The 26,641-nt window shown below is 41.2% G+C and overlaps 1 protein-coding gene across 1 annotated transcript in view; it reads right to left on the bottom strand.

Annotated features, from left to right (window-relative positions):
- Positions 1-26,641, bottom strand: part of HECTD2 (HECT domain E3 ubiquitin protein ligase 2) — a 90,152-nt gene that overhangs the window by 25,169 nt on the left and 38,342 nt on the right. Inside the window, exons 4-10 of the mRNA XM_075841252.1 lie at positions 19,493-19,595; positions 18,554-18,643; positions 9,854-9,918; positions 8,270-8,315; positions 8,066-8,175; positions 5,820-5,968; positions 2,910-3,033 (exon numbers count right to left, since the gene is read on the bottom strand). Coding sequence (XP_075697367.1) covers positions 2,910-3,033; positions 5,820-5,968; positions 8,066-8,175; positions 8,270-8,315; positions 9,854-9,918; positions 18,554-18,643; positions 19,493-19,595 — 687 coding nt within the window. The remainder of the gene's footprint in view (positions 1-2,909; positions 3,034-5,819; positions 5,969-8,065; positions 8,176-8,269; positions 8,316-9,853; positions 9,919-18,553; positions 18,644-19,492; positions 19,596-26,641) is intronic.

Below are 26,641 nucleotides of genomic sequence, written 5' to 3'. Positions count from 1 at the left end.
GATCATTGATTGTTCCAATTTAGGCAGAACCCAGTGCTCCCTAAATGCCCGGATACCTTAGGAATCGGTTGTTGTTTTTTGCAACTTCAACTTAATTTTACAAGCACCAGGGACCCCAAATAGCGGCTTATAGTTTGTTATGGGTATAGTAAAGCAAAAGAACTGCTCTATTTGCTAGATTGTTGAGCTACAGAAGAGGTCAGCAACCCAACGATTGCGGAGAGGGAGCTGAGTAGATCGCGGCCAGTCAGTACTGCAGAATAATTATAATTCTACTATTATTTTTACCGTTTGCCATGGAGCTGGGTCTTATTCACATAGCGAAGAGCTTGTGAAGGGGGAGGGCTCTTCCACTGTAGTGTCAGTGCACATCTCCCGGCTCTATAGATTGTATTGAATAGAGTCGGTTGATGCGCACGGACGCTGTCCACAGTAGCCCTGAAGGAGTAGCCAAATGCGTCAGGGGGTGGGCAACATGAGGCAGGGGGAGGTATATTTAACAGGCTCGTCTGCCGCCAAAACACTGTTGGCATGCAGAGCTCTATGTGAGAAGGTGACACAGTAAAACTTCACAGTAAAAAAAAAAAAAATCTTATATTCCAAGTTTTGTTTAATTTGTATAAAAAGTTCTTTAAAACAAAATATAAAAAACAATATCCAGTAACTAAAAATCCTGCTTTTTGTGACTGACATAGCATGCTTTTTAAAAAATTTACAATGTCAAAGGGGTATTCCCATAAATATCTGATGGATGCGGGTACTTTTCTGGGACAGGCACCTATCCCCAGAACGGGGGTCTCCCGACCTTGTCCCGCCTGGTGAGGTTGTTGGCCGCCGCAGCTAGACAAAGGGTCACTATAAAGGTGGCCGGAAATTATTATGGAAACAGCCGAGCTCGCTAAGCTTCACCGTTTCTGTTACCCCTATAGATGTGAATGGAAGTTACGATAACAGCGAAGCACAAGCTCAACTGTTTCAGTAATTTTCGGCGCCCTGTATTGATTCTTTATTTTCTGTGGATATGTCAAATGTCTAAGATAGGGAATACCCCTTTAATACACAAGAAGTTGGTCGCAATAGGCAAGCACATTATTTTTGCTCAGTAAGTCTTTTTTTTGTTGTATCTACAGCAACCTGCAGAAACGTTCACAACATTATTTTCCCACATGGTCCTGTCACAACTCGGTACCAAGTAAATCTCAAGACCCTCCCAAGTTACAACAGTAGATCTCCACCTCTGAACGTTGCCTACCCCTGGTTTACAGGTAAAAGACAACCCATAAATAACAATATTTTAGGATTATGCTATTTATGCACTAATATTTAATGTAAAGTGCCTCAAACAGTCTTTCTTCTACATATTGACAACAAACTGTATATGCCTTGTCTCTAAGTGAAAATAAACCGGTCCGGTTCACATCATATACTGCAGACTGTGCAACTCCTGGCCAGCAGTACAGCAATTATTTGTCATACTTTGCCCCCATGTGGCCAGTGTTTCCCTGTATAGTTTTATTTAAAAAAATGATGACTTTTTTAGGATTTTTTTAAGACAAAACAACAAAACAGTAAACTTAAAAAAAAATAAAAATCTTTGTATCTTTTAAAACAGAACCAGGAGATCAACAACAGATCAAGCAAAACATATCTGCATGAAAATCTGCACCATTAGGACTTATGTACATGCTTGAAAAAATTTATTGGTAAATGCTACCATCTAGTGCTTACTCCACCAGGCCTGAGAAAAACACATGTGACGCAATAGCAGAGTCAATATATCCTACTATACCAATGGGGAAAAAAGCATTGGTACCATGTAAAATATTTTTTAAATAATATCTACTGACCGGTATCCTGAACTTAGATATATCAGAACACCCTTTTTAAGAGAACCTGTCCCTAGGTCATATAAGTTGAACTCGTTATCTGACCTAAATAGCGCTGTCTCCCTGATTCCAGCACTTTTTTTTTTTTCTGGACACCCTGTTCCAGATATATGGCCCACTGTTGTGTTGGATCCCTATATGCTAATTTGCTGTAGTTAGCCATCAGGGCGTGAAGTACCCTCCAGTTGCCTTCTGCTGATTGGAAAGCATCAGAGGCAGGGAAGCTAGCTCCACCCTGATGGCTAACTACAGCAAATTCGCATATACGGTGCCAGCACAACAGTGGGCTATATCTCTTGAATGAGTGGGGGGGGGGGGGGTTGTCAAGGAAAAACAGCACTGGAATCAGGCAGATAATAGCTATTTAAGGCTATGTTCACACGGGGTATTTTGCCGAGTTTTTTGACGCGGAAACCGCGTCGCAAAACTCGGCAGAAACGGCCCGAGAACGCCTCCCATTGATTTCAATGGGAGGCGTCGGCGTCTTTTTCCCGCGAGCAGTAAAACTGCCTCGCGGGAAAAAGAAGCGACATGCCCTATCTTCGGGCGCTTCCGCCTCCGACCTCCCATTGACTTCAATGGGAGGCAGGAGAAAGCGTGTTTTCTGCCCGCGGCGCTCAATGGCCGCGGGCGAAAAACGGCGCGATCATTGCTATTCACACGGAGTATTTTGGGGGAGGAATATCTGCCTCAAAATTCCGTTTGGAGCTTTGAGGCAGATATTCCTCCCCCAAAATACTCCGTGTGAACATAGCCTAAGTCAGTATACCAGTTCAATTTATATCACCTAATGACAGGTCCTCTTTAAATCAATACCAGATTAAAATTTTCCATGACAACTCCTTTCCATAAGGCCTATTAAAGCATATGAATCACGGGAATTCACCTGCATAAGCCAGAGAAGAGAAGATAGCCTCTCACAAAGAGTAGTTTTTGCTGTAGCAGACAAACCCGGGGATGTATACATAACTTTTTTATTAACTCAAAACACAAAGAAGATATTAAGAAACAAGTAATGCTGACCTGTGAGTGTTCCCGTAGAATTGCCAGGTTTGATAGTCTTCCATGAGATCAATATGATCCAACGTGGAATTATAGAAGTCCGTGTAAGGAATTAACGGTGGATTACAAAGCATATTTGCAGCATCTGTAGGGAGATACAGTGAAGTATTAGGAGCAATTAATGAACAAACACATAACCGTATTATATAACTGTATGTCTGATCCTAATATTTATACTGCTTCAGATTATATCCTCCCCATCTCTGGTGCTGTAGATGAATTGACAACTAGTGTATGACACAGAAATGTTCAGATTTATCACACTTTAGTGATGTGCTGTCTTTGAAAGTTCCTTTTGCAGGCAGATGCCTTGTTTTGCTCTATTTTATCACTGCAGTCACATGCTATCAAGGAACTTAAAGAGCCGACTTACCTCTTCGTGAACGGAAACCTTGAATTTATTAAGACATGGTGCAACAGATTGCCTGTTAAATAACGCAAATTCAGGCACCTGTCCCCACTCCTCACATGTCTATTTTAGTAAATACTTGTATTCCCATGAAATAACAATTCTGGAAATCTGCATTGTGCCCATTCTTCTGTTATTCCCCTGGGAAATTCATAAAGAAATTGACACCCGGGAGTTACCATTTCCCTTGTCAAATGGGTGTGTCCCTAAATAGCCTCACTCTGTCAGCACTGATTGGACGGTGTCCGTTTGTGTAGGGACACACCCCCAACTGGTAACAGCCAGTTGTCAATTTATCCATACATTTCTAGGAGGAACAACAGAGGAACAGTTCAAAAGTAGAGTTCTAAAGATGCACCAGAATTGTTATTTTATTGGGTATACAATTATTTACTAAAACAAACTTGTCAGGAGGGATGACCATTCTTTTTTTAATAAACCAAGTGGAGATTGGATCCCACTGAATAAGGAAACCACATTTGATCGGTTTGTTCTGACCATCAGATGTGGGAGGACGTTCAGGTGGCCCTAACACAAATTAGATTGTTGGCTTAACACACCAAAATAGGCTGGTTTGGCAAAAATGTATCTGATGTATGTAACATGTCCATCTTTCCATAAAGCATAAGCATTCTGTGACGATTTTACTGTTAAAGTGGCAGAATTTATATTTTGTTAATATTATGCTGCCAATCTGTAGTACCCACCAAGCTAACCAAAGGAAAATATCCTGGGAAGATTGAAATGGGTGAACAGATTATCTCTTTTCATGCCCTTTAGTATCCTTTTTCCCTTACGCATTTCTTTCTTGGAAGAAAAAAAAAAATTTGGTTAATCTTGCCCACCAAAAGAGGTGTTGTGAAATAGCTTACCCCTCCTCCATCTCTAGAGTAAAAATAAACACTCATTGCAACGCAAGCTTTGTTACAATATATAAGGTGTAAGATAAGGCCAAGGCGCTTCGGGGTCTCACAGGTTGAACACATTTTACCCCTATATTGCATAACCCTAATTTGCTTGAGATCTGTAAACTGGAGGAGTTGGCTGCTAGGAGGGAGGGGGGATCCATACTATTGGCTAGATACAGGATGGAGGGACAATGAAGAGTTTTAGCAAATGTAGATAGAATTTAACATCCCCCACATACGTTTCGATCCATATTTACAGCTTAGTCATGCATTTTATACCGAACTTAGAAAAAATTATTACTGTGGAGACTAGTGTTGCCATAGAGACACCGGAAGCCCTAGGAGTGACACCGGAACAGGCATCTGCTGTCTCAAAACCTAAGTGGGAGCCGGATGTCGGTCCCTTGTCGGAGAAGCAGTGGAGTGACCTACTGGACTAAAATATCCTTGTGTAAGGCCCAAAGTCTATCCCAATTATTGCTATTTCATAGGGTGTAGAAGACACCAGATTTATTGCACAGAATTGATGCCCGAATATATTTTACTCTTGTCTTCCCACTGTTAGGGAATGGAAAGCCAAGACAAATTTAAGTACAACTAAGCGCACGCTCCTTATGCCTGGCGGAGCAGGCACAGAGGCCTTGTCCAGAAGACCTTGCCAACGCCGTGCAATAGCTGGACAAGATTTTCTTTGCATGCTCCAGATGAATCCAAAAGTTGTAAAGAAACCCGGGGTCCGGCAGGAGACTTGGCGTGCCTCGTGCTATAGTATATGAGATGTTAATATTTCTGTACCTTGTGGGTATTACATTTAACCCATTTTGTGGAGAATAGAACCATGCTGTGCTGCACTTTGTTGCGTTTGTTTTAAAGGGTGACTGAACATCCGACATGGTAGCACGGACTTCAGACGGAGGTTTACACCTGGAAGAACCACATGTCCCAGGTTAACCATTCACAGCAAAGCAGCTAATTTATCTAATAAGATTGGCATAATCAGATTGGAAAAAGGGGTACACATAAAGAAGAAAAGTGATGTCTAAATTTTAAGATATATGGGGACCTTGGATAAATATCTTTTCTAACAATTTAATACATGATCGGATAGGTTCTGTTCTGTATCATCATTCTGTTTCTGGTGACATTGCATAAATGTTTGGCTGAAAATTAACTTTTGATGTATTTTCCTGTTATTTCTTATTTCTGCCAAGTGATTTACGACAATGGTTATCCATGTAACGTTTGTATTATACCACCTCATTGACTTCTGGCCGTACATAATTGTGATCATTGTTAACCTGTTTCATTTTATGGACTGTTTATCTCTTTGGACTTCTCTCTTTATGGGTGGTGGGTTATTAGGGGTGTTATTGTTGATTAATGTATGTGTGATTTTCTACCCTTGACTAAAAAAAAAAATTCCTTAACCTTTATAGAGACATTATTTTGTGACCACCAGCTCAACAGTATGAGGTCCATGTCAAACAATCCCTTTTTTTAGTTCAATTACTAAATTTTACATCATCATTTAATCAAGATATCTTGTGGACTTACTTAGTAATGCTAAGACTTTGGTTGCAGATGGAATCCACCATGTACATTTTGCAAGAGGTGGAAACTCTTCAGGCTTTGAAGGGAAGAGGCGCAAGGAGACAAACTGTAACAATCGGTCGACTAGTTGCTTAAAACGCTTCTGTGACATCCTGATCAATAGAAAACATAATGAAGACAAAATAAATGTTAAATAAGCAACATAAAAATCTAATTCTGCAATATGGATGTCATACATATTAACCATAGAGAGACAACATGTGTTATTTGCAAACAGCCCAAACTACTGTGAACAAGAATATTATAAACCGATCAGTCATCCCACACCGCTGCATAGAAAAAGAAACAGTGCAAGGTGCCACCTGAAATGAATGGGTTTCATTATTTACAATAGATGATGGCGGTCATCTCACACCTCAACCAGGAATACAAAGTTTTGTACAGCATGCGCTTAAATAGGACCTGTCAATAGGTCCTAACATTCAATTAACATATATTACTTTTAGCCCGCTCCCTCCCCGTTTCAATTGCCTTTTTTTGTTCTGGTCCCCCCTGTTCCTGAGTAAATGTTTCCTGTGCTTTGGTTCCCAATATGGTAAGTCATTATAGTGAGCCTACAGGGCGTGAACAACAGTGAATCTCCCAGGGTAAAATTATCTTCATTGCCTCGGACGCTGTCCAATCAGCGCGAGGCAGCTTATGACAAATGTGCTCGATGAGAAGTCTTCTCCCAGCGTGGTCTCGCGAGCTCACGCTGAGCAAGGCTGGTCACAAGCTGTCTCGTGCTGATTGGATACAGTCAGAGGAAGTGAAGATGGCTCCCCCGGGGAGATTCACACTCCATTGACTAACTACAGTGAATTATCATATCGGGCACCAAAAGAACAGGGGACATTTACTTAGGAATGGGGGGAGCAGAAAAAAAAAAAAAAAAAGACTATGGAAACAGGGAGAGAGTAGGCTAAAGGTATTATATGTAAATTGGATGTTAGAACTAATGACAGGTCCTCTTTAAAATAATCAATAGCAATTACTTTGAATGGGTGCTAGTGATCCTCCAGAGAAGAAACAGGGGTGTAGCTAAAGGGGGTGCCGAGGTAACAGTCACACCCCTGACCTGGTGCATGAGGGGGCCAAAAGACTCTTCTGCCACAGAAGAAAACACCAGTATTTTAATGGGTGGGGGGCACGGTTACAGATTTTGCAGTGGCGCCTAAGTTACACCTCTGAGGAGAGCGTTGCTCTTGATATGGCTCACGGCTTATTTCCGGCCATTTTTTGGGCCGTAAACGGAATGCCTCCAAACATCTGGCCATTGATTTCATTGGGAAAAACGGCGTTCTGATCCGACGGGCCGTTTTTTTACGCGACAGTTTTTAAAAACGGCCGTGTAAAAAAACGCCCGCGAAAAAGAAGTGAATGTCAATTCTTGAGCCGTTTTTCATTGACTCTATAGAAAAACAGCCGTAAAAAAAAACGCGAGTTGCTAAAAAAAAAAACGGGTGAAAATCAGGAGCTGTTTTCCCTTGAAAACAGCTCCGTATTTTTGGACATTTTTTAGTAAGCGTGTGAACATACCCTTAGAGGAAGTCTCTCCATGTAGGATCCCCCTCTATCAGCTTTATGTATCTTAACAGGGAATATGGACAGAGGTTGTCTAACACCACACCTTTCATGGTATACATATGACTTCTGCCAATATTAAGCTTAAAGGCGCATTATGGTTTCAGCAAATAAAGCTTATATATTTTATAATGAAAAGTTATACAATTGTCCAATATATGTACTGTATCAATTCCTCACGGTTTTCAATAGATCTGCTTTCAGTCATTCAATAAGAACCTTAATAGATTTCTTTCAGGGGATACAAATCTGTCCTGGTCATGTGATAAACAATTAAGGTTACCATTGAATAAAACCATGAGGAATTAATAGAGAAAATATATTAGAAAATTGTATAAATTTGACAAAGAAAACAAAGAATAACCTATATTTGCTGTAACCGAAATACCCATTTAATTAAAATAATATAATGGACTATAAACTCATTTTCTCATCTGTCATGGAACAAATTATAATCTCCTCAGATATGTCCTGGTCTTTCATATGAGTAAATAGAAGTAAAATGTTGAAAGGGAGAAAATGTCCATTTCACGGAGATGATTGGCTGACTTGTGCCCTTGCTGTACGCTATTCTGTAATGTATTGAATGTTGCAGGCTGTCATTTCCAAATAAGAACATGTCTTACTTTTTGAACCAGTGAATTAATAAATTGTGGTCGGCATCGGACAGGCTGGCGATTTGTCTTAGTAGATGAGCGTAGATTACATAAGTAGATGTACTGCTGAATTGTGGATTCTAAAAAGACGAAAAACAGTCAACAATCTTCAGATCTTGGTTTCAAAATCAAAAACATTTGGATAGTGTTGAACTAAGTACTTGGAGGTTTTACCTGCATCAGGATAAAGTAGGACCTGAGGTCATCTTTAGTTCTTAGTCTGAGAAAACAAATATATATATATTAAAAAATGTACCTGATACACTATACTAGACAATAAACGGGCTACAAACGCTTCATGACAAAACTGGCTGCCCCAAATGGATTTAGCCATACCAAATATTTCATCATGTGGACAAAAATCCTCCAGCCAGTTAAAGTTGTGTCTCGAGACCGGACTGGCGATCAGCTGATCTCAACAAGTCCGGCTTCAGAAACCCCTTAATTTTAAGTCACCTGGTTTCCACAGCATTTCCTATGTTTCATACCATATTTAGAGCCCAGATCATAGGGACTGGCATTATTTCTTATCTACTTGGCTTTTCTCACCTAGTTCACCAAGTTACGCTGTCTTGTGGTTATTTTTGACTCAGATCTTTCCTTTACTTCACACATCCAATCACTTCCACACTCCTGTCAATGTCACCTCAAAAACATCTCCAGAATCCGCCCTTTTCTCACTGTGGAAAATTTCCAAAACTCTCATTGTTGCTCTGATTCACTCTCGTCTTGATTACTGTAACTCATTACTAGTCGGTCTTCCACTCACTAAACTCTCCCCTCTCCAATCTGTCCTTAATTCAGCAGCCAGGCTCATCTTTCTGACCAACCGCCACACCAATGCCTCTATCCTGTGCCAGTCACTGCACTGGTTTCCCATAACCTTAAGAATTAAATTCAAACTTATTACTCTCACCCACAAAGCTCTCCACAGTGCTGCACCTCCTTACATCTTCTCCCTCATCTCAGTCTACCACCCTACTCGCGCTCTACTTTCTACCAACGACCTTAGATTAAAATACTCCATAATCCGAACCTCCCACTCCCGTCTCCAAGACTTTTCTCGTGCTGCACCAGTCCTCTGGAATGCGCTACCACAGACAACCAGATTAATTGCCAATATCTGCAGTTTTAAACGTGCCATGAAAACACCTCTTTTTAGACAGGCCTATAACATTCCCTAATCTGACTCCTTTCCATGGCCCCCTTTTACATTAGTCATGAGAACTTGACCCCCTCTTTCAGCAGTATCCCCCACACTCCTTGCAGCCTAATGAACTTGATGTCCGTCATACACGGATACTGGCTGGTGACCGGCTCATGCAGCTTTAGGTGTACTACCCCATATATATATATATATATATATATATATATATATATATATAAAAGATGGCTGGACCATTGTACGCAAGCATTTGCAAGCTCTTACGGGCACGGTCCTCACACCTATTGTTTGAATTGTAAATTCGTTTTGTAAATATGTAATATCTGATATTTTCTGTGCAATGTACCTCCTGAATTGTAAAGTGCTGCCGAACATGTTGGCACTATATAAAGATTATTATTATTATTATTATTATTATTATTAAAGGGAGCGACTCGGGTACTAAACATATATTAGGGGTTTGATTTGCTACACTAAAAGGTGAACCTACTAACAGTAGTACAAAATACATTCTTCAGCAGTCCACAATGAACTCAAAAAAAGCCATATCGTTTCCAAACATGGTATATACTATGTACAGCAGTAGATCTTACCCTTTCCATTCCCTTAAGAGACTGTTAATTATTCCTTTCAGTACTGTTTTCTGGATATCTGGAGTCTAAAAAAAATAAAAAATACTTTATCAATGACTGTTTAACATATGGAACAAGTCCCCCTCCACTCCAAAGTTATTACTCATAAGGTCATATAACGGCAGTTTCCCCATCAATATTAATCCACCCAGAAAAGCATTCTCCTATCACTGGTTTGGGAGCCACAGGTTGCTCGAGGGCCCCTGTACAAGGCTCCCTAACTGATGGCAGCTGTATATAATATTTTGCACCAATTACTGATAAGAATACAAAAGTTTTGTTAATGGTATGACATCCTTAGGATGATCAAAACACGACACGGCAGTCCACATATGGTGGCGAATGGAGGCACTATTTTGACGGCAATACCCCTGTTTTCATAGCTAAACATGCAGCCATGTGGGCGTGACTTCGGAAGCATATGGCTACCATGCCATGTATTCTCAACCCAAGGGCTTCTCCACACGGAACAGAATTGCAGACTAAAAATACACAGCGGAATACAGTAGCAGCTAAGTGGGTGAGATATAACAAATCTCATCCACACTCTGCGTAAAATCTCCGTCCTGAAATCCATCTGCGGTGCGTATTTTTCGTACCGTAGCATGTCGATTCTTGCTGCAGAAAGTGAACTGAATTGCTGCGTTTTTCAGAGGAGTTGTCACTATCTCGCAGACTTGTACAAAACGCAGGAAATGGTGCGGTTTTTTTCGCAGTTCAAGGTCTGCTAGTTTTAAATGGAAATTCTGAAGAAATTTTCTGCAGAAATTCCGTTACGTGTGGAGAAGCCCTAAGGGTTTGTTCCCACACACAGGATATGCTGCAGATTTTTTGCAACAGAAACTCTGCAGCGGAATCTAAAAAAAAAAAAAAAACTCTGATAAATCGGTTACAGAAATCCACAGCAAATAGTGCGTTTTTGCTGCGCATAATGCTGGGGAAACGCTGTGGATTTACAAGCGGAATTAATGTTAAACATTGATTATAGCAGAGTATACAGTTAGGTCCAGAATTATTGGGACAGTGACAAGTTTTGGCATTTTAGCTGTTTACCAAAACATATTGAATATACAGTTATATAATCAATATGGGCTTCAAGTGCAGACTCTCAGCTTTAATTAAGGGTATTCACATCCTAATTTGAGGAAGCTTTTAGGAATTACAGCTCTTTAATACAGTGAAGGAAATAAGTATTTGATCCCTTGCTGATTTTGTAAGTTTGCCCACTGTCAAAGACATGAACAGTCTAGAATTTTTAGGCTAGGTTAATTTTACCAGTGAGAGATAGATTATATAAAAAAAAATTACATAGTCAAAATTATATATATATATTTGCATTGTGCACAGAGAAATAAGTATTTGATCCCCTACCAACCATTAAGAGTTCAGCCTCCTCCAGACCAGTTACACGCTCCAAATCAACTTGGTGCCTGCACTAAAGACAGCTGTCTTAAAGAGGCTCTGTCACCAGATTTTGCAACCCCTATCTGCTATTGCAGCAGATCGGCGCTGCAATGTAGATTACAGTAACGTTTTTATTTTTTAAAAACGAGCATTTTTGGCCAAGTTATGACCATTTTTGTATTTATGCAAATGAGGCTTGCAAAAGTACAACTGGGCGTGTTGAAAAGTAAAAGTCCAACTGGGCGTGTATTATGTCCGTACATCGGGGCGTGTTTACTACTTTTACTAGCTGGGCGTTCTGATGAGAAGTATCATCCACTTCTCTTCAGAACGCCCAGCTTCTCGAGAGATCACGCTGTGTCGTCACTCACAGGTCCTGCATCGTGTCAGACGAGCGAGGACACATCGGCACCAGAAGCTACAGATGATTCTGCAGCAGCATCGGCGTTTGCAGGTAAATCGATGTAGCTACTTACCTGCAAACGCTGATGCTGCTGCAGAATCAACTGTAGCCTCTGGTGCCGATGTGGCCGACACGATGCAGGACCCGTGAGTGACGTCACTGATCTGCACTGCCAGAAGCTGGGCGTTCTGAAGAGAAGTGGATGATACTTCTCATCAGAACGCCCAGCTAGTAAAAGTAGTAAACACGCCCCGATGTACGCACATAATACACGCCCAGTTGTACTTTTACTTTTCAACACGCCCAGTTGTACTTTTGCAAGCCTCATTTGCATAAATACAAAAATGGCCATAACTTGGCCAAAAATGCTCGTTTTTTAAAAATAAAAACGTTACTGTAATCTACATTGCAGCGCCTATCTGCTGCAATAGCAGATAGGGGTTGCAAAATCTGGTGACAGAGCCTCTTTAAATGGTCACCTGTATAAAAGACACCTGTCCACAGACTCAATTAATCAGTCTGACTCTAACCTCTACAACATGGGCAAGACCAAAGAGCTTTCTAAGGATGTCAGGGACAAGATCATAGACCTGCACAAGGCTGGAATGGGATACAAAACCATAAGTAAGACGCTGGGTGAGAAGTAGACAACAGTTGGTGCAATAGTAAGAAAATGGAAAACATACAAAATGACTGTCAATCGACATCGATCTGGGGCTCCATGCAAAATCTCACCTCGTGGTGTATCCTTGATCCTGAGGAAGGTGAGAGCTCAGCCGAAAACTACACGGGGGGAACTTGTTAATGATCTCAAGGCAGCTGGGACCACAGTCACCAAGAAAACCATTGGTAACACATTACGCCGTAATGGATTAAAATCCTGCAGTGCCCGCAAGGTCCCCCTGCTCAAGAAGGCACATGTACAGGCCCGTCTGAAGTTTGCAAATGAACATCTGGATGATTCTGAGAGTGATTGGGAGAAGGTGCTGTGGTCAGATGAGACTAAAATTGAGCTCTTTGGCATTAACTCAACTCGCCGTGTTTGGAGGAAGAGAAATGTTGCCTATGACCCAAAGAACACCATCCCCACTGTCAAGCATGGAGGTGGAAACATTATGTTTTGGGGGTGTTTCTCTGCTAAGGGCACAGGACTACTTCACCGCATCAATGGGAGAATGGATGGAGCCATGTACCGTCAAATCCTGAGTGACAACCTCCTTCCCTCCACCAGGACATTAAAAATGGCTCGTGGCTGGGTCTTCCAGCACGACAATGACCCGAAACATACAGCCAAGGCAACAAAGGAGTGGCTCAAAAAGAAGAACATTAAGGTCATGGAGTGGCCTAGCCAGTCTCCAGACCTTAATCCCATCGAAAACGTATGGAGGGAGCTGAAGATCCGAGTTGCCAAGCGACAGCCTCGAAATCTTAATGATTTACAGATGATCTGCAAAGAGGAGTGGGCCAAAATTCCATCTAACATGTGTGCAAACCTCATCATCAACTACAAAAAACATCTGACTGCTGTGCTTGCCAACAAGGGTTTTGCCACCAAGTATTAAGTCTTGTTTGCCAAAGGGATCAAATACTTATTTCTCTGTGCACAATGCAAATATATAGAATTTTGACAATGTGATTTTCTGTTTTTTTTTTTTTTATATATAATCTATCTCTCACTGGTAAAATTAACCTAGCCTAAAAATGCTAGACTGTTCATGTCTTTGACAGTGGTCAAACTTACAAAATCAGCAAGGGATCAAATACTTATTTCCTTCACTGTATGTAGCGGCCTCTTTTTCATGGGACCAAAGGTAATTGGACAATTATCTCAAAAGCTATTTAATGGGCCACATGGGCTATTCCCTCGTTAATCCATCATCAATTAAGCAGGTAAAAGGTCTGGAGTTGATAACAGGTGTGGCATTTGAATTTGGAAGCTGTTGCTGTGAACCCACAACATGAGGTAAAAGGAGCTCTCAATGCAAGTGAAACAGACCATCGTTAATCTGGAGAAATCCATCAGAGAGATAGCACAAATGTTAGGAGTGGCCAAATCAACAGTTTGGTACATGGTAGCACAGACCCCACAAAAATAACAAACTAATAAAAATCACAGACAATAGAATCATTGGATAATAAAAAGGCCACAATGTTTATTAAGGGTAACATAAAATCCATAATATTTAAAATATAGAAATAACAATAAATAAAAAAATCAAGAAAACCAATAAAAAAAATCCAGCTTTTATAATAAAAGACCAAGTCCACTCAGCATTAGCTGGGTGACAAAATCCCTCTAACAAACATCATGACAGGAGGGAAATTCAGACATAAGGGAGGGTGGGTGGGCGACGGTCCAGGCTCCAGACGACCGCTTGACCACGAAGAAACTCACTAATTTATAGATCAGATTCCCGCCTTTTGGAATTCAAATGGCCAATCAGCTGTACCTAGGAGAAAAACTGCCTGGAGATAGAAGATTCTTGAACCTGCTCGTGCAATTAGCCCAGCTGACCTCGTCCAATCAGCTGTTCACCAGGAAACATCTGCCTGGAGATAGAAACAACTGGAACCCGCTCGTACCACCTGTACAGCTTACATAGGGGACGTCAGTATGGTAAGTACCATTCTATTACATATGGAAAAAAGAGGGGAAAGGGGGGGAAATACACAAACACAAATCCATGCTACATATGAGACTTAAACACCAATAAAACACATATTTTGGGGCTCGTGCGACCATGTGTCCCCCAAGCAAATAGCTCGGGGGCCCCTGTCATTCTTGAAAAAAAGAGCGCACCGAGAACTCCAAAAGACCTGGACGTCCACGGAAGACAACAGTGGTGGATGATCGCAGAATCTTTTCCATGGTGAAGAAAAACCCTTCACAACATCTACCCAAGCTAAGAACACTCTCCTGGAAGTAGGTGCATCAATATCTAACTCTACCATATAGAGAAGACGTCATGGAAGCAAATACAGAGGGTTCACCACAAGGTGCAAACCATTAATCAGCCTCAAAAATAGAAAGACCAGATTAGACTTTGCTAAACAACATGTAAAGAAGTCGCCCAGTTCTGGAACAGCATGAAACTAAGATCAACCTGTACCAGAATGATGGGAGCCTATAAAGTGTGGGGTACAATTAACACAGCATATATGACAAAGAAAAAATTACAAACTTTATTGAAACAAATCACAAATATTAAAAGAGGAGTCATGCAAAGCATGAATAAAAACGTTCATCTAATGCAAGAGAAATATGTACAAAAATGGGTGAGATTACACATGTGAACAATGTATAGCTGCTATATTGAGGCAAATAGACTGATTAATTATACACTCAAAGCGATAATGCAAAGAGTGACATTTGAAATATGGCAATAAGTATGACAATGTAAGTTTAATAATAGAGTCTATGTTGAAAAAGATACTGACAATCTTATGCCGAAAAACATGATGTCGCTAGAAAGCAAAGCCATTGTAAATAAATATCACTCTAAGGGTATGTTCACACGCTGAGCCAAAAAAGTCTGAAAATACGGATTTTCAGATGTTTTTTGAGCAACTCACGTTTTTCGCTGCGTTTTCGCGCCGTTTTTTCGGCCGTTTTTGGAGCGGTTTTCAATAGAGTCTATGAGAAAACGGCTCCAAAAACGTCCCAAGAAGTGTCCTGCACTTCTTTTGACGAGGCTGTAATTTTACGCGTCGTCTTTTGACAGCTGTCAAACGACGACGCGTAAATTACAGGTCGTCGGCACAGTACATCGGCAAACCCATTCAAATGAATGGGCAGATGTTTGCTGACGCATTGCAACCCTATTTTCAGACGTAAAACGAGGCATAATACGCCTCGTTTACGTCTGAAAATAGGTCGTGTGAACCCAGCCTAGGTGAGTATTGTTTAGACAAAGCAGCATGGGAAAAGAAATACAGCCAGTCACATACCCATAGTGATATCTCTGCCAAGAGAGATCGTCAGACCCGACGCGCGTTTCGGCGGGATGCCTTCGTCCGGGGGTGGCGTCTCTCCAGCGGAGGTCACCCTTTTAAAGAATCCTCTGTCCAATCGTGTGCATCAGGTTGTATAATTTAGTAAGGTTGTGATGTCGGCGTCATGCGCCAGGCATGGAGATGGCCGCTAATGCCCTTCCGGTCATGCGTCATCAGAGTGGGAGCGGGTCGGCGGCGTCTGATGCCGGAGAGCCGCGCCCACTCCGATATAGACGCACCAATCGGAAGGAAGCAAAACCTCTCCCCCTGACGTAAGCGCACAGAACAGACTCCGATAAGAAGGAGGTAGTTAAATATATAAATAGAGCACACGGGTGGACAGATTCATCAGAGGATACTGAGACAATATTAACATGTTATATGCTGAGACAATATTAACATGTTATATGCTGAGACAATATTAGCGTGTTACATTCCCCAAGGGATATCAAAACCTATGTATATATTAAAATGGTCATATAAAGAACCTATTTAAGGTAAATATAATGTACACTATGTGATAAACATAAAGAGAAGACTTCATGAGAACAAACACAGAGGGTTCACCACGAGGTGCAAACCATTAATCAGCCTCAAAAATAGAAAGGCCAGATTAGACTTTGCTAAACAACATGTAAAGAAGCCGCCCAGTTCTGGAACAGCATGAAACTAAGATCAACCTGTACCAGAATGATGAGAGGAAGAAAATATGGAGAAGGCTTGGAATGGCTCATGATCCAAAGCACACCACATCCTCTGTAAAACATGGTGGAGGCAGTGTGATGGCATGGTGGGGGCTGTGTGATGGCATGGGCATGCATGGCTGCCAAAGGCGCTGGGTCACTAGTGTTTATTGATGATGTGACTGAAGACAGAAGCAGCCGGATGAATTCTGAAGTCTTCAGGGATTTACTTTCTGTTCCGATTCAACCAAATGCAGCAGGTTGATTGAACGTCGCTTCACAGGACAGATGGACAATGACCCAAAATATACTGCGAAAGCAACCCAGGAGTTTTTTTAAGGCAAAGAAATGAGAGATCTCAACCCGATCGAGCTGCATTTCACTTGCTTAAGACAAAACTTAAGGCAAAAAGACCCACAAACAAGCAACAACTGAAGACGCGGCAGTAAAGGCCGTGGAAAAAGCATCACAAATTAGTAAACCCAGCGTATGGTGATGTCCATGGGTTCCAGACTACTAAAAGTATTAAAATATTTTTTTTTATTTATAGTTATGTTCATTTGTCCAATTACTTTTGAGCCCCTGAAATGAGGAGGCTGTGTAGAAAAATGGTTGCAATTCCTAAACGTTTCACAGGATATTTTTGTTCAACCCCTTGAACTAAACCTGAAAGTCTAGACATCAATTGTATCTCAGTTGTTTCATTTCAAATCCAATGTGGTGGCAGCAGAGCCCAAGTTATGAAGATTGTGTCACAGTCCAAATAATTCTGGACCTAACTGTATGTGCACATGTGGTTTTTCAGCGGTTTTTACTGCGTTTCCACTACATAAATGCTGTAAAGACCGCAACAAAACAAATCTGTTGCAAAATTTATGCTCTCCAGTGAAGTCTATGGGCCAAACACGCAGCATCTGCGCGCAAAATCCGCAGCATAAATTAACATTCTGCAGATTTGAAAATCGCACCACAGAACACTTTCCGCACAACTTGTCTGTGCTTTTTTTCTGCAGCGTGGGCATGAGATTTTCTAAATCTCATTCACTCTGCTGCTACTTTAAATGCTTCAGAACTGTCAATCAGAATTCCGTTGCGGAAACCCAGACTGGCTGGATTTCCGTCCAGAAAGTGTTCAGCAGCATGTGGATGAGATTTGTTCAAATCCGCATGGTAATCCGCAAGGAAAATCCACAGCATTGCTGTCCTGTATGAATCCAGCCTAAGAGCTCCAGAATTTAAGCAACAGAATTCTGTGCGGAAACTCCACAGCATTTTTGGTAGGTGCAAAGTGAACGAGATTTATAAAATCTCATGCCCACACTGCAAGAAAAAAATGCAGAAAAGTAGTGCGGAAAGTGATCCGCGATGCAACTTTAAATCCGCAGCATGTCAATTTATGCTGCGTGTTCTTTGCGGAGATGCTGCGTCTTTGGTCCATAGACTTGAATGGGGAGCATCAATTCTGGAACAGATGTGTTGCTGCGGTTTGTACGTTGCTTACGCAGCAGAAATGTAGTAAGAACAGCTGAAAATCCGCAGCTGCATTTATACTTTGCTATACTCCATGTTTAACAATAAATCCTCAGGTAAAACCACAGCGTTTCCGCAGCAACATGAGCAGGCAAAACGCACTATTTGGTGTGGATTTCTGTGATCGACTTACCAGCGTTTTTTGAGATTCCGATGCAGATTTTTTTTGTTGCAGAAAATCTGCAGAGTATCCGGTGTGTGGGAACATACCCTAAGGATGTCATAGTATGAACTAAACTTTTGTATTCTTATTAGTAAATGATCTTAGTTTATAATCTAACATTTATTTTATCTCTTCATAATCCCCCACCTTACCCCAGGTCATCGTAAGATTTTGCAACTTGCAAGCTTTTCACTGAAAGCAATGGTTAAGACTACCTGACATATGGTATGGTTGCCATACGGCCAAATTATGGGGTTGTTTTTGATTTCTTTTTTCATAGGGTTTCTATAATAACTAGGAATATTAACTTTTTTCGATGGAAAGTGGCAGTACAAAGGACATTAGAGCTGGCACAAGTGCATGCCCACTTTTACCAGCGTTGCACCACTACTATAGAGATCCATAATTGGATCCTCACACGTTATTACTTTTCTACCCTGACTATTATTACGGTCGGCATTGGAACTTTGATTTCTGATACTTACTGTAGTCAATAAGGCATCATAGACAGTGTTCAAAAACTTTGTATTGATTCTGGAATCTTCAAGAGTGTTAAGAGAGGCATTCACATCTCTCTGCAAACAAGACACAACAATGGACATGTTACATTTTGCACTCGGGTACCTGTTGTAAAAAGGTTGTGTCCGACCAAATTTAAACTAGATTCCGTTAGACACTGAAAAGTACGTCTGTGCCTTTCATGTAGTAGTCTCTATGAAGCATGGGTGTGCCCAGTTGTTTTAGTTCTTTTATCTGCCCTTTCACAATTCCAACACGGTTTCAAACATTATTATTTGCATGAAACGTATAGGATTGTTCATCCTGATCTTCCAGGTTCATGAACAAAAGGGCAGAATCTCAATGAAGATTTATAGGACAAGGCGGCAGGGTACAGCAGGGTTTGCAGTGTTATGGCCATTCAGAATTTGCAGAAAACTGGGTAAAAAACAAACAAACTAAGGGGCACTGTAAGGCTGGGTTCACAATGTGTGTTATTGTTGCGTTTTGAAACGCTTGAAAGAAAAATGCATCTGAAAAACGCTTTTTAATTACCCACGCGTTGTACAAACTGTTTCAGCTGAAATCGATTTGTAAAAATGAACGGGTGTTTAAAAAAACCAAAAAACAACAACACATGCATCTTTACAAAAACGCACAATGTACAACCAGCCTTACAATGCCATTAGCGATTGACACTTGGTGGAATTGGAGTCGCATGTAGAAGAACAGCACATGAGGACAACTTAGTGACATATGTGTTAGGTATTTTATTTTAAGGACAATGCTCTGTAAATCATGTAAAACAATGTGCTATTTTTGTAGTTTCTCACACTGGAGTCCTTTTACATACCAGAGTGGAATAATCTTTATAAACCATTATTCACCATGCTAATAAAAGGCTTACACAGAATGTTCTAGATTACCTTGAATGCAGCATTTAATTCCAGGAACGAATCAAACGTGGTTAAATAGAAATCGTGCACAGCTTTCCATTCTCCTGTGGATTTCGCTTTGTCCAAGTCAATCCTGCAAATAAACAATATATACAAGAATAGGTGTAAGGCATTTATAAATTACTGTTTAATACCGCTTTGGTTAGAAAAAAACAAAAAAAAACATAAAAAACTCATTTGCTAGAGACAAGTGGTCAAGATTCTTAAATGACAATGCAATGAACGGTCAATGTTCGAATAATTTATTAGAATATTGTATACCACCCCCCTATTCAATGTTACAAAATATGTGAATATGAACAGGTTCTGTCCAAACAGCACTGCAAGTAATTCCCTGAAATATATCCCATGTATACACTCCTCAACATTGAAATTGCAACACCAAGATGGGCAAGCCGTAAGGTTATGCAAATTGATAAAGTAGCAGGTGTCACTAAGATTTGCAAATGATTAAAAGGGTTGTCCACTTTATGAAAACGGATGACCTATCCACCAGATCGGTCATCAGTATATGATCGGTGCACGTCAGACATCCGCACCCCGCACCAATCCGCAACTCCGGCTGCCTCTGTGCTCCGAATGCAGTAGTTGGAGCCGGAAGCAGATGGCTTCAATTACTGCATAGCGGCCATTCGGTGGAACTGCAGCTCCGCTCCTATTCACATGAATAGCAGCGTAGCTGCAGTACTGCATCTCGGCCGCTATTATTTGACCGGAGCCATCTGCTTCCGGCAACATCGTCCGGCGCCCGGAGGCAACCAGAGTGCCAGATCGGTGCAGGGTCCAGGTGTCGGACCTGCACCAATCATATACTGATGACCTATCCGGTGGTCATCAGTTTTTAGACAGTGGAAAACCCCATCACATTTTTAAGCACCTAGCTCCAATCTGTGGAATGTGGGAGAGGCATAAAAGCCAGATTGAAAGCAAGGTTTGTAAGCCACATGAAACCTCAAAATTGGGCCAATACCAATAAAAGTGTCACAAAATCAATTGTACATCATGAACTCTTGGGTTGATTTTCTATTTGCAGAGTTGTCCATGGAAAACTGCACCAACAATCATGAAAGCCAATATGCTAAAGTGAAAAGCCAAGTCTTGAGAACGTGGAAACTTCTTTAATTTATAAATTGAAGCACAGGTACACCATGAGTAGGGTGGGCTCCATACCAAAAGCAAATGGGCCCTCTACTTATCAATTGCAGACCCTCTTTTGTCAGTGCACCTCCTGCTATGGGCACTGGTACTGCTTAGAAGAGAAATGGGGCCACAAACACCCCCTCAAGTACTGGCTTCACCATTGGGGGTCAACACTTGTATGCCATTGGATATTAGTATTCACATCTTGGCACTACTAAACAATATGCAGTTTACAGCATTGGACAGATACCAGATTAGAAAATTATTATTAGTCCATTATCATCATTGCCAGAATGCAAAACTAGAAATCTCATAATCTGTAGGTCAGCAGTAGGTCAGAACCAGCCTGACTTGGTGTTTGCAATTGCCGGAGATGTGCTGGAGACAACCGCTGACAACCTAATTCAGAATTGGTAAAAACTTCAGAAAAATCGGTAAACTCACTTGCCCTGTGCTATTCAGATTACAGGAGTATGACACTTTGCAGAGTTTAATAGAATAGAAATCAATAAAAGTTTCTTCTGCAAGAGAGTTTATCCCTAACCATACGTTGAAGTTTGTTTGAAAGTGAGAAATCAAAATAATTCCTAGTATGTTCAGGTTATTTTTGAACTAGCACAAGGTGAATAAAATGTCTTCATTTCCTCAGAAAAATAAAAAGAGCCACACAATTGCTATTTTCAGCCATTTGGAGCCTTTAACTTTTTGTTTGTCTTTTTTGATTCATTGATAAATTAACTATTAGAACATCGTGTTACGACTTCAGACATCAACCATATCAAATATTCCAATTGCATGTAAGGCTATTTTAAACAATTTACAATAAAAAAAAGCAAAAAAAAAACCACAACATGCAAAAACGGACATGAAATGTGTGGGTCCTAAAAAGTATTAGACGTGTACTCACTGAAGAATGTGAGTACACTCACTAATATACATTCCGGTCCCCCCTTTGCACTGATTATAAGATCTTAATAGATTTTATAGCGCTGGCGGGGAACCAGATATCTAGTTGCACCGTCCTCCTTCACAACCGCAAATCTTTGTCGTGTGACCGGCTCCGCTTTACTCTATATACAAACAGTAGAAGTAGTACAGAGATTATATAGCGTACAGCGGGGTCGGTCAGACGATGAAGAGTCGTATCATCATCAAAGAAGGCTGTGTAACTAGACTTCCGATCCCCGCCAGAACTATAAAAATCTATTAAACGCTCATAATCAGCGCGACGGGGGACTGGAATGTATATTAGTGAATGTACTCACATACTGCAGTGAGTACACTGACAATACTTTTCGTCCCCACATAACCCCTTTAAGGGAGCGAGTTATTAAAAGGGTCATCCCAGAATCTATATTTATCACTTTTACCCACAGGACAGATGATAAGTGTCTGACTGCTGGGGGCCCCCACCGATCACTAGAACTGGGGTCTCGAGTCCACTGTTCCTCCTCACTGCAAGGAGTGCTTTAAATGGAGGGGAAGACGAGCATGAACAGTGCCACTCCATTCAATCTCTATGGTACTGAGAGAAAAAGCCAAGCGCATTACTTGGCTGTTTATGTCAGTCCCACAGACTTTGAATGGAGCGCCCGACGAGCATGAACAGCGCCGCTTCATTCAAAGGTCTCATTGCAGTGATAAGGAAAGGAGGGGGACGGGACGGACTCGAGACCCCCATTCTTGCCAGTTCTATTTTTCTTTATGTATTCCATGTTTTTCCTGGATTTATTGAAGTACTGTAATGTTCTCCTTTGCCACAGTGAGAGGGACCTAAAAAAAGGTCTATTATCACAGGATTTCAATGTATTGGTATAGCAGACAGAACTTCCTGTGACCACTTAGTACATGTAGTTACATGTAATCAAACAGTGGTCACCCAGACGGTAACTCAAAAGGTTGCTAGGCTACTTGAACTATCGTAGCATGCAGAATACACTCAATTCTGCAAAGCTATGTAATAATAATTACACTACGGGTATGCAGAGATATTGTGTTAAAGTTGACATTTCTTTTAGATCAGATTTCAGAATGTTTTGGCAAGAAGCAGAGGACTTGGAAATCAGAATGACCAAATGATGAAAGACTGAAGAGAGTGGTGAGATAGTTTTATACAACCATCTTCTCCTATATATGAACACTAGCATGACTATCACTATAACCTGGGGACACAGTATATACAGTTTTTTTTCTATATTGGATTTCAAATGCTCCTTTCAAAGACAAAGATAAAAAAAAACTTCAAACTCCTCTACATAAATCACACATTGAATACAACCGCTGATTTAAATGTCTGAAAATGCCTTAAATCCCCATAACCATCTTAAGTAATAAGCGCTTACTACAGGGAAAAAGCAGGACTAAATTGTAATTCTTTTTCTAGCGAGGTCGATTGACATTTCAGAAAAGTAACCCCAAAGAATGAAATTATACCATCCAGGAGCAACATTAGAGAATGATCATAACGTTTACAAGGCTCACGTCTGTTTTCTAGTTAATGATAACGTACCCGTACCGCATCTTTGTAGACATTTAGATGCAGACAAAAAGTTACATTTTCCTGTACAAAACAACTTAGAAGTTTTTTTGCTATGTAACCCTGTTAATAGATCATCTAAAGAGTATTGAACATGAGTCATTAGGAAGCTGCTGGGACTAAGGACTAAAATTGTTCAAACAGTAGATCAGAGGTTTGATATAGGCTAGACAGCGAGTGTAGAGCTACTTCGCTTAGTAATAAAAAAGCCTGAAGTTTAAACTTTATGTAAAGAGAAAAGTTATCCAATGTTTTATATAAAAGAACAGAAGTTTATTTTACATGGGCTGCTAGCAGGTCTTCCAACTATCTCAGATTCAATGACCTTGGTTGCCAGGTTTCTGCCCCGACTCTAGCCGATGGCTATTACACGCGAATAACGGCTGATTGATCTTTATAAGTAACTTCTTCCTAGTGGAAAGAATGGTGGAAAAACTGTGTGTTTGACTGGCTGCTATAATGTGGGGACACAGTGACTGCGGTGATGATAGCAGTGCTAGACCGGCAACGGTCCAATGCAGTAGTCAGCAACCTTGGGTACTCCAACGGTTGGAAAAACTGCAACTCCCAGCATGCCCCGACAGCAAAAAGCTTTATTATTCCAGCCAGAGGCTGGCAGGGCATGCTGGGAGTTGTAGTTTTATAACAGCTGGAGTGCTCAAGGTAGCTGACTAATGTCAACACATTACTGATAAGCATCCCCTGTTTCTTGATCACTCATATCATTAATGGGGTTCTTGAATCAAGACAACCTCTTTCCATATGAACACCATAAACTTGAGCCGCTAACAAAGGGCGGCATATATACCACATTCTCCCTGCAGCAGTCACAGCTGGCTGCATCTTTAGGCTATGTTCACACTGAGTTTTTTTACGCGGAAACCGCGCCAAAAAAACTCGTCAAAAACGGACCGAAAATGCCTCCCGTTGATTTCAATGGGAGGCGGGGGCAGTTTTCTCCCGCGAGCGGTAAAACCGCCTCGCGGGTGAAAGAAGCGACATGCCCTATCTTCGGGCGTTTTGACTTCAATGGGAGGCAGAGAAAGCGTATTTTGCGGCGTTTTATGCTGGCGGCTCTCAATGGCCGCGGGCGAAAAACGTTGCGAAAATCGGCGTGCAGGGAGAGGAAAATCTGCCTCAAACTTCCAAACTGAATTTTGAGGCAGAAATTCCGCCTGCAAAGAACTGTGTGAACATAGTCTAACTTGGTAATAAAAAAGCAGATTTCCGGGCATTTCCTATAGGTCGCTGAATTTTGCTGCAGATCTGGCCTCAAATTTCACGCTTTGCAATGCCTCATCAAACTGGGAGAAAATTCATGGCAAAACCCGCAGGTAACACATCCTGATTTTGCTGTGGATTTTTGGGGCTTGTGCTCAGCAGAAAAATTCCGCTGCATGTAACACTAATCTTTGGTAGTCGTTGGCAGTGAAGGGGTTAATTGGAACATCCCTGGCGGCACAACCATGTGCAATAATTCCTAAAGGCACAAATGTATCCAATGGTGTGCATGACTGCATGGCTGGGGGCTAAATTGCAGGCCCCAGCAGTCCTGGCAGGGCACCACCTGAGGCGGGTAGTTCATCTCACCTTTTGGACAATGGTACCTTGGGTAAGGGGACACAAAAATTTTGCATGTGGTGCATTCCTGGAATAATGTATGAATAACAAGTAATAACATAGTCCTCACAAATCATTGTGTCAACACTAGTGTATAATCTCAGCACAAACCATACCAGCTACATGCCCCCCTGGGCTTAGTATTTCTGGGTTGTGAAGAACTGACGGGACTTCTTGTAGTTCTTGTCACTATTTGAGGTACTTTGTACACAGCCTGCACCCATCGCAGCACAGATTGTCAGTCCGTCATCACTAGGAGGTATAGTACCTGATATTAGTATTATGCCAATACCACCACTTTCCACAAAAGAATATTAGAAAGCTGCAGAACTGTTCGTTATACAACGATTAAAGAACTACATCACTAAAAACGGAGTTCAGACTTATCAGTTCCACCTAGCGAGGGCGCTTCCCCATTTAAATGCAGGTTACATACACTTTAAAACCCCTAGGTGGCATCACAGTTTTATTTTTGATTGCAGATATGTAACAGTGAACATTTCGAAGTTGTACCCCATCTCTGATTTGCACAGATGATTTTTGGATTTTTTTATTTTGGATTTGTCTCCTTGCCTCTGCTCAATGTAGTTTTTAGTCACCCTGATCATTTGTCATAATAATAATAATAATATGCATTATTATATATGATTATTATTACATAAATACGAACATTAGGTAGCCCTTTTGTAGAAGTTTTCAGCAGGCCAGGGGAACAGACACTGGCATTCCCCTGAACAAGGAGGGCAGAACTGCAATCTATCAAACTGCGCTAACCTACTTTCTATACTGTGCAGTCTGACAGGTTGCAGCTTTGACCTCCTTGTTCATGGGGATAACAGAGTGTCAGTGCCCCTGAAATTATTAGTCAGATGGTATCTGGCTGCAGCTCCTGCCTACCCTGACAGCCGCCATCACTCTCTCTCATTCTGCTTTAACGAGGCTAAGGGAAAAAAGCAGTGGTCTTATTCCATAGTCCCCGCAGGCTACACACCAGCACCACCCCGCTTTCTTAAAGTGGATCGGTTACTAGTTTATTAATTCCCAATCTCCTAACTAATCTAATAGGCGCTATGATGCTGATAAAGTCATTTTATTTTTAAAAACGTTTATTATTTCCAAAGTTATGAGCATTTTTCTAAATATGTTAATGTGGCTCTACTTGCCAAATGGGAGGAGATTTTTTTCTTTTCACTCTGGGTGGTGTAATGTTTTCTGTATGATGCTGTCCAATCAGCATACAGCTTCTCCCCCTTACCTGCCCAGCAACACAGAGTGATCTTGGTTTCATATGAAAGATTAGAATCTCCTCTTTCATGGGACACCAGAACCGCTGTTCTAGGTGGTCCACAGCCCAAGATATGGCTATTTGAAGTGATCCCCTTCCCTCCAGCCTCAGTCTCTCACACTGTGTGCAGCAGCTTCATGCTGATAGGACATCAGAGGCTGTGAGAAAGCTCCACCTCGGGAGAATCGCTGGTGTTGACACACATTTGTCAAGTATAGGCTCATTTGCATATCTAGAAAAATGCTCATAACTTTTAAAATAATAAACATTTAGGGACACAATTTTCACTAGCATAATCAGTGTGACCGTGCCTATTAGATCAGCTAGGAGATTGGGCATCACTAAACTGGTGACAGATCCTCTTTAAAGAGGTTCTGTCACCAGGTTCTGAAATCCTTGAAAACGTTCATTTTTGGCCAACTTGTGAGCTATTTTATATATATGCAAATGAGCTTTGAAATGGACAACTGGGTGTTTTTTTTTTCGTTATGTCCAACTGGGTGTGTATTGTGTTTTTAACTGGGCGTGTTTACGTGTA

This window comes from Rhinoderma darwinii, chromosome 11, assembly GCF_050947455.1.
Source record: "Rhinoderma darwinii isolate aRhiDar2 chromosome 11, aRhiDar2.hap1, whole genome shotgun sequence".
Classification (NCBI taxonomy): domain Eukaryota; kingdom Metazoa; phylum Chordata; class Amphibia; order Anura; family Rhinodermatidae; genus Rhinoderma; species Rhinoderma darwinii.
The sequence above is the reverse complement of the archived record's forward strand: the minus strand, read 5'-3'. Positions and strand labels throughout refer to the sequence as shown.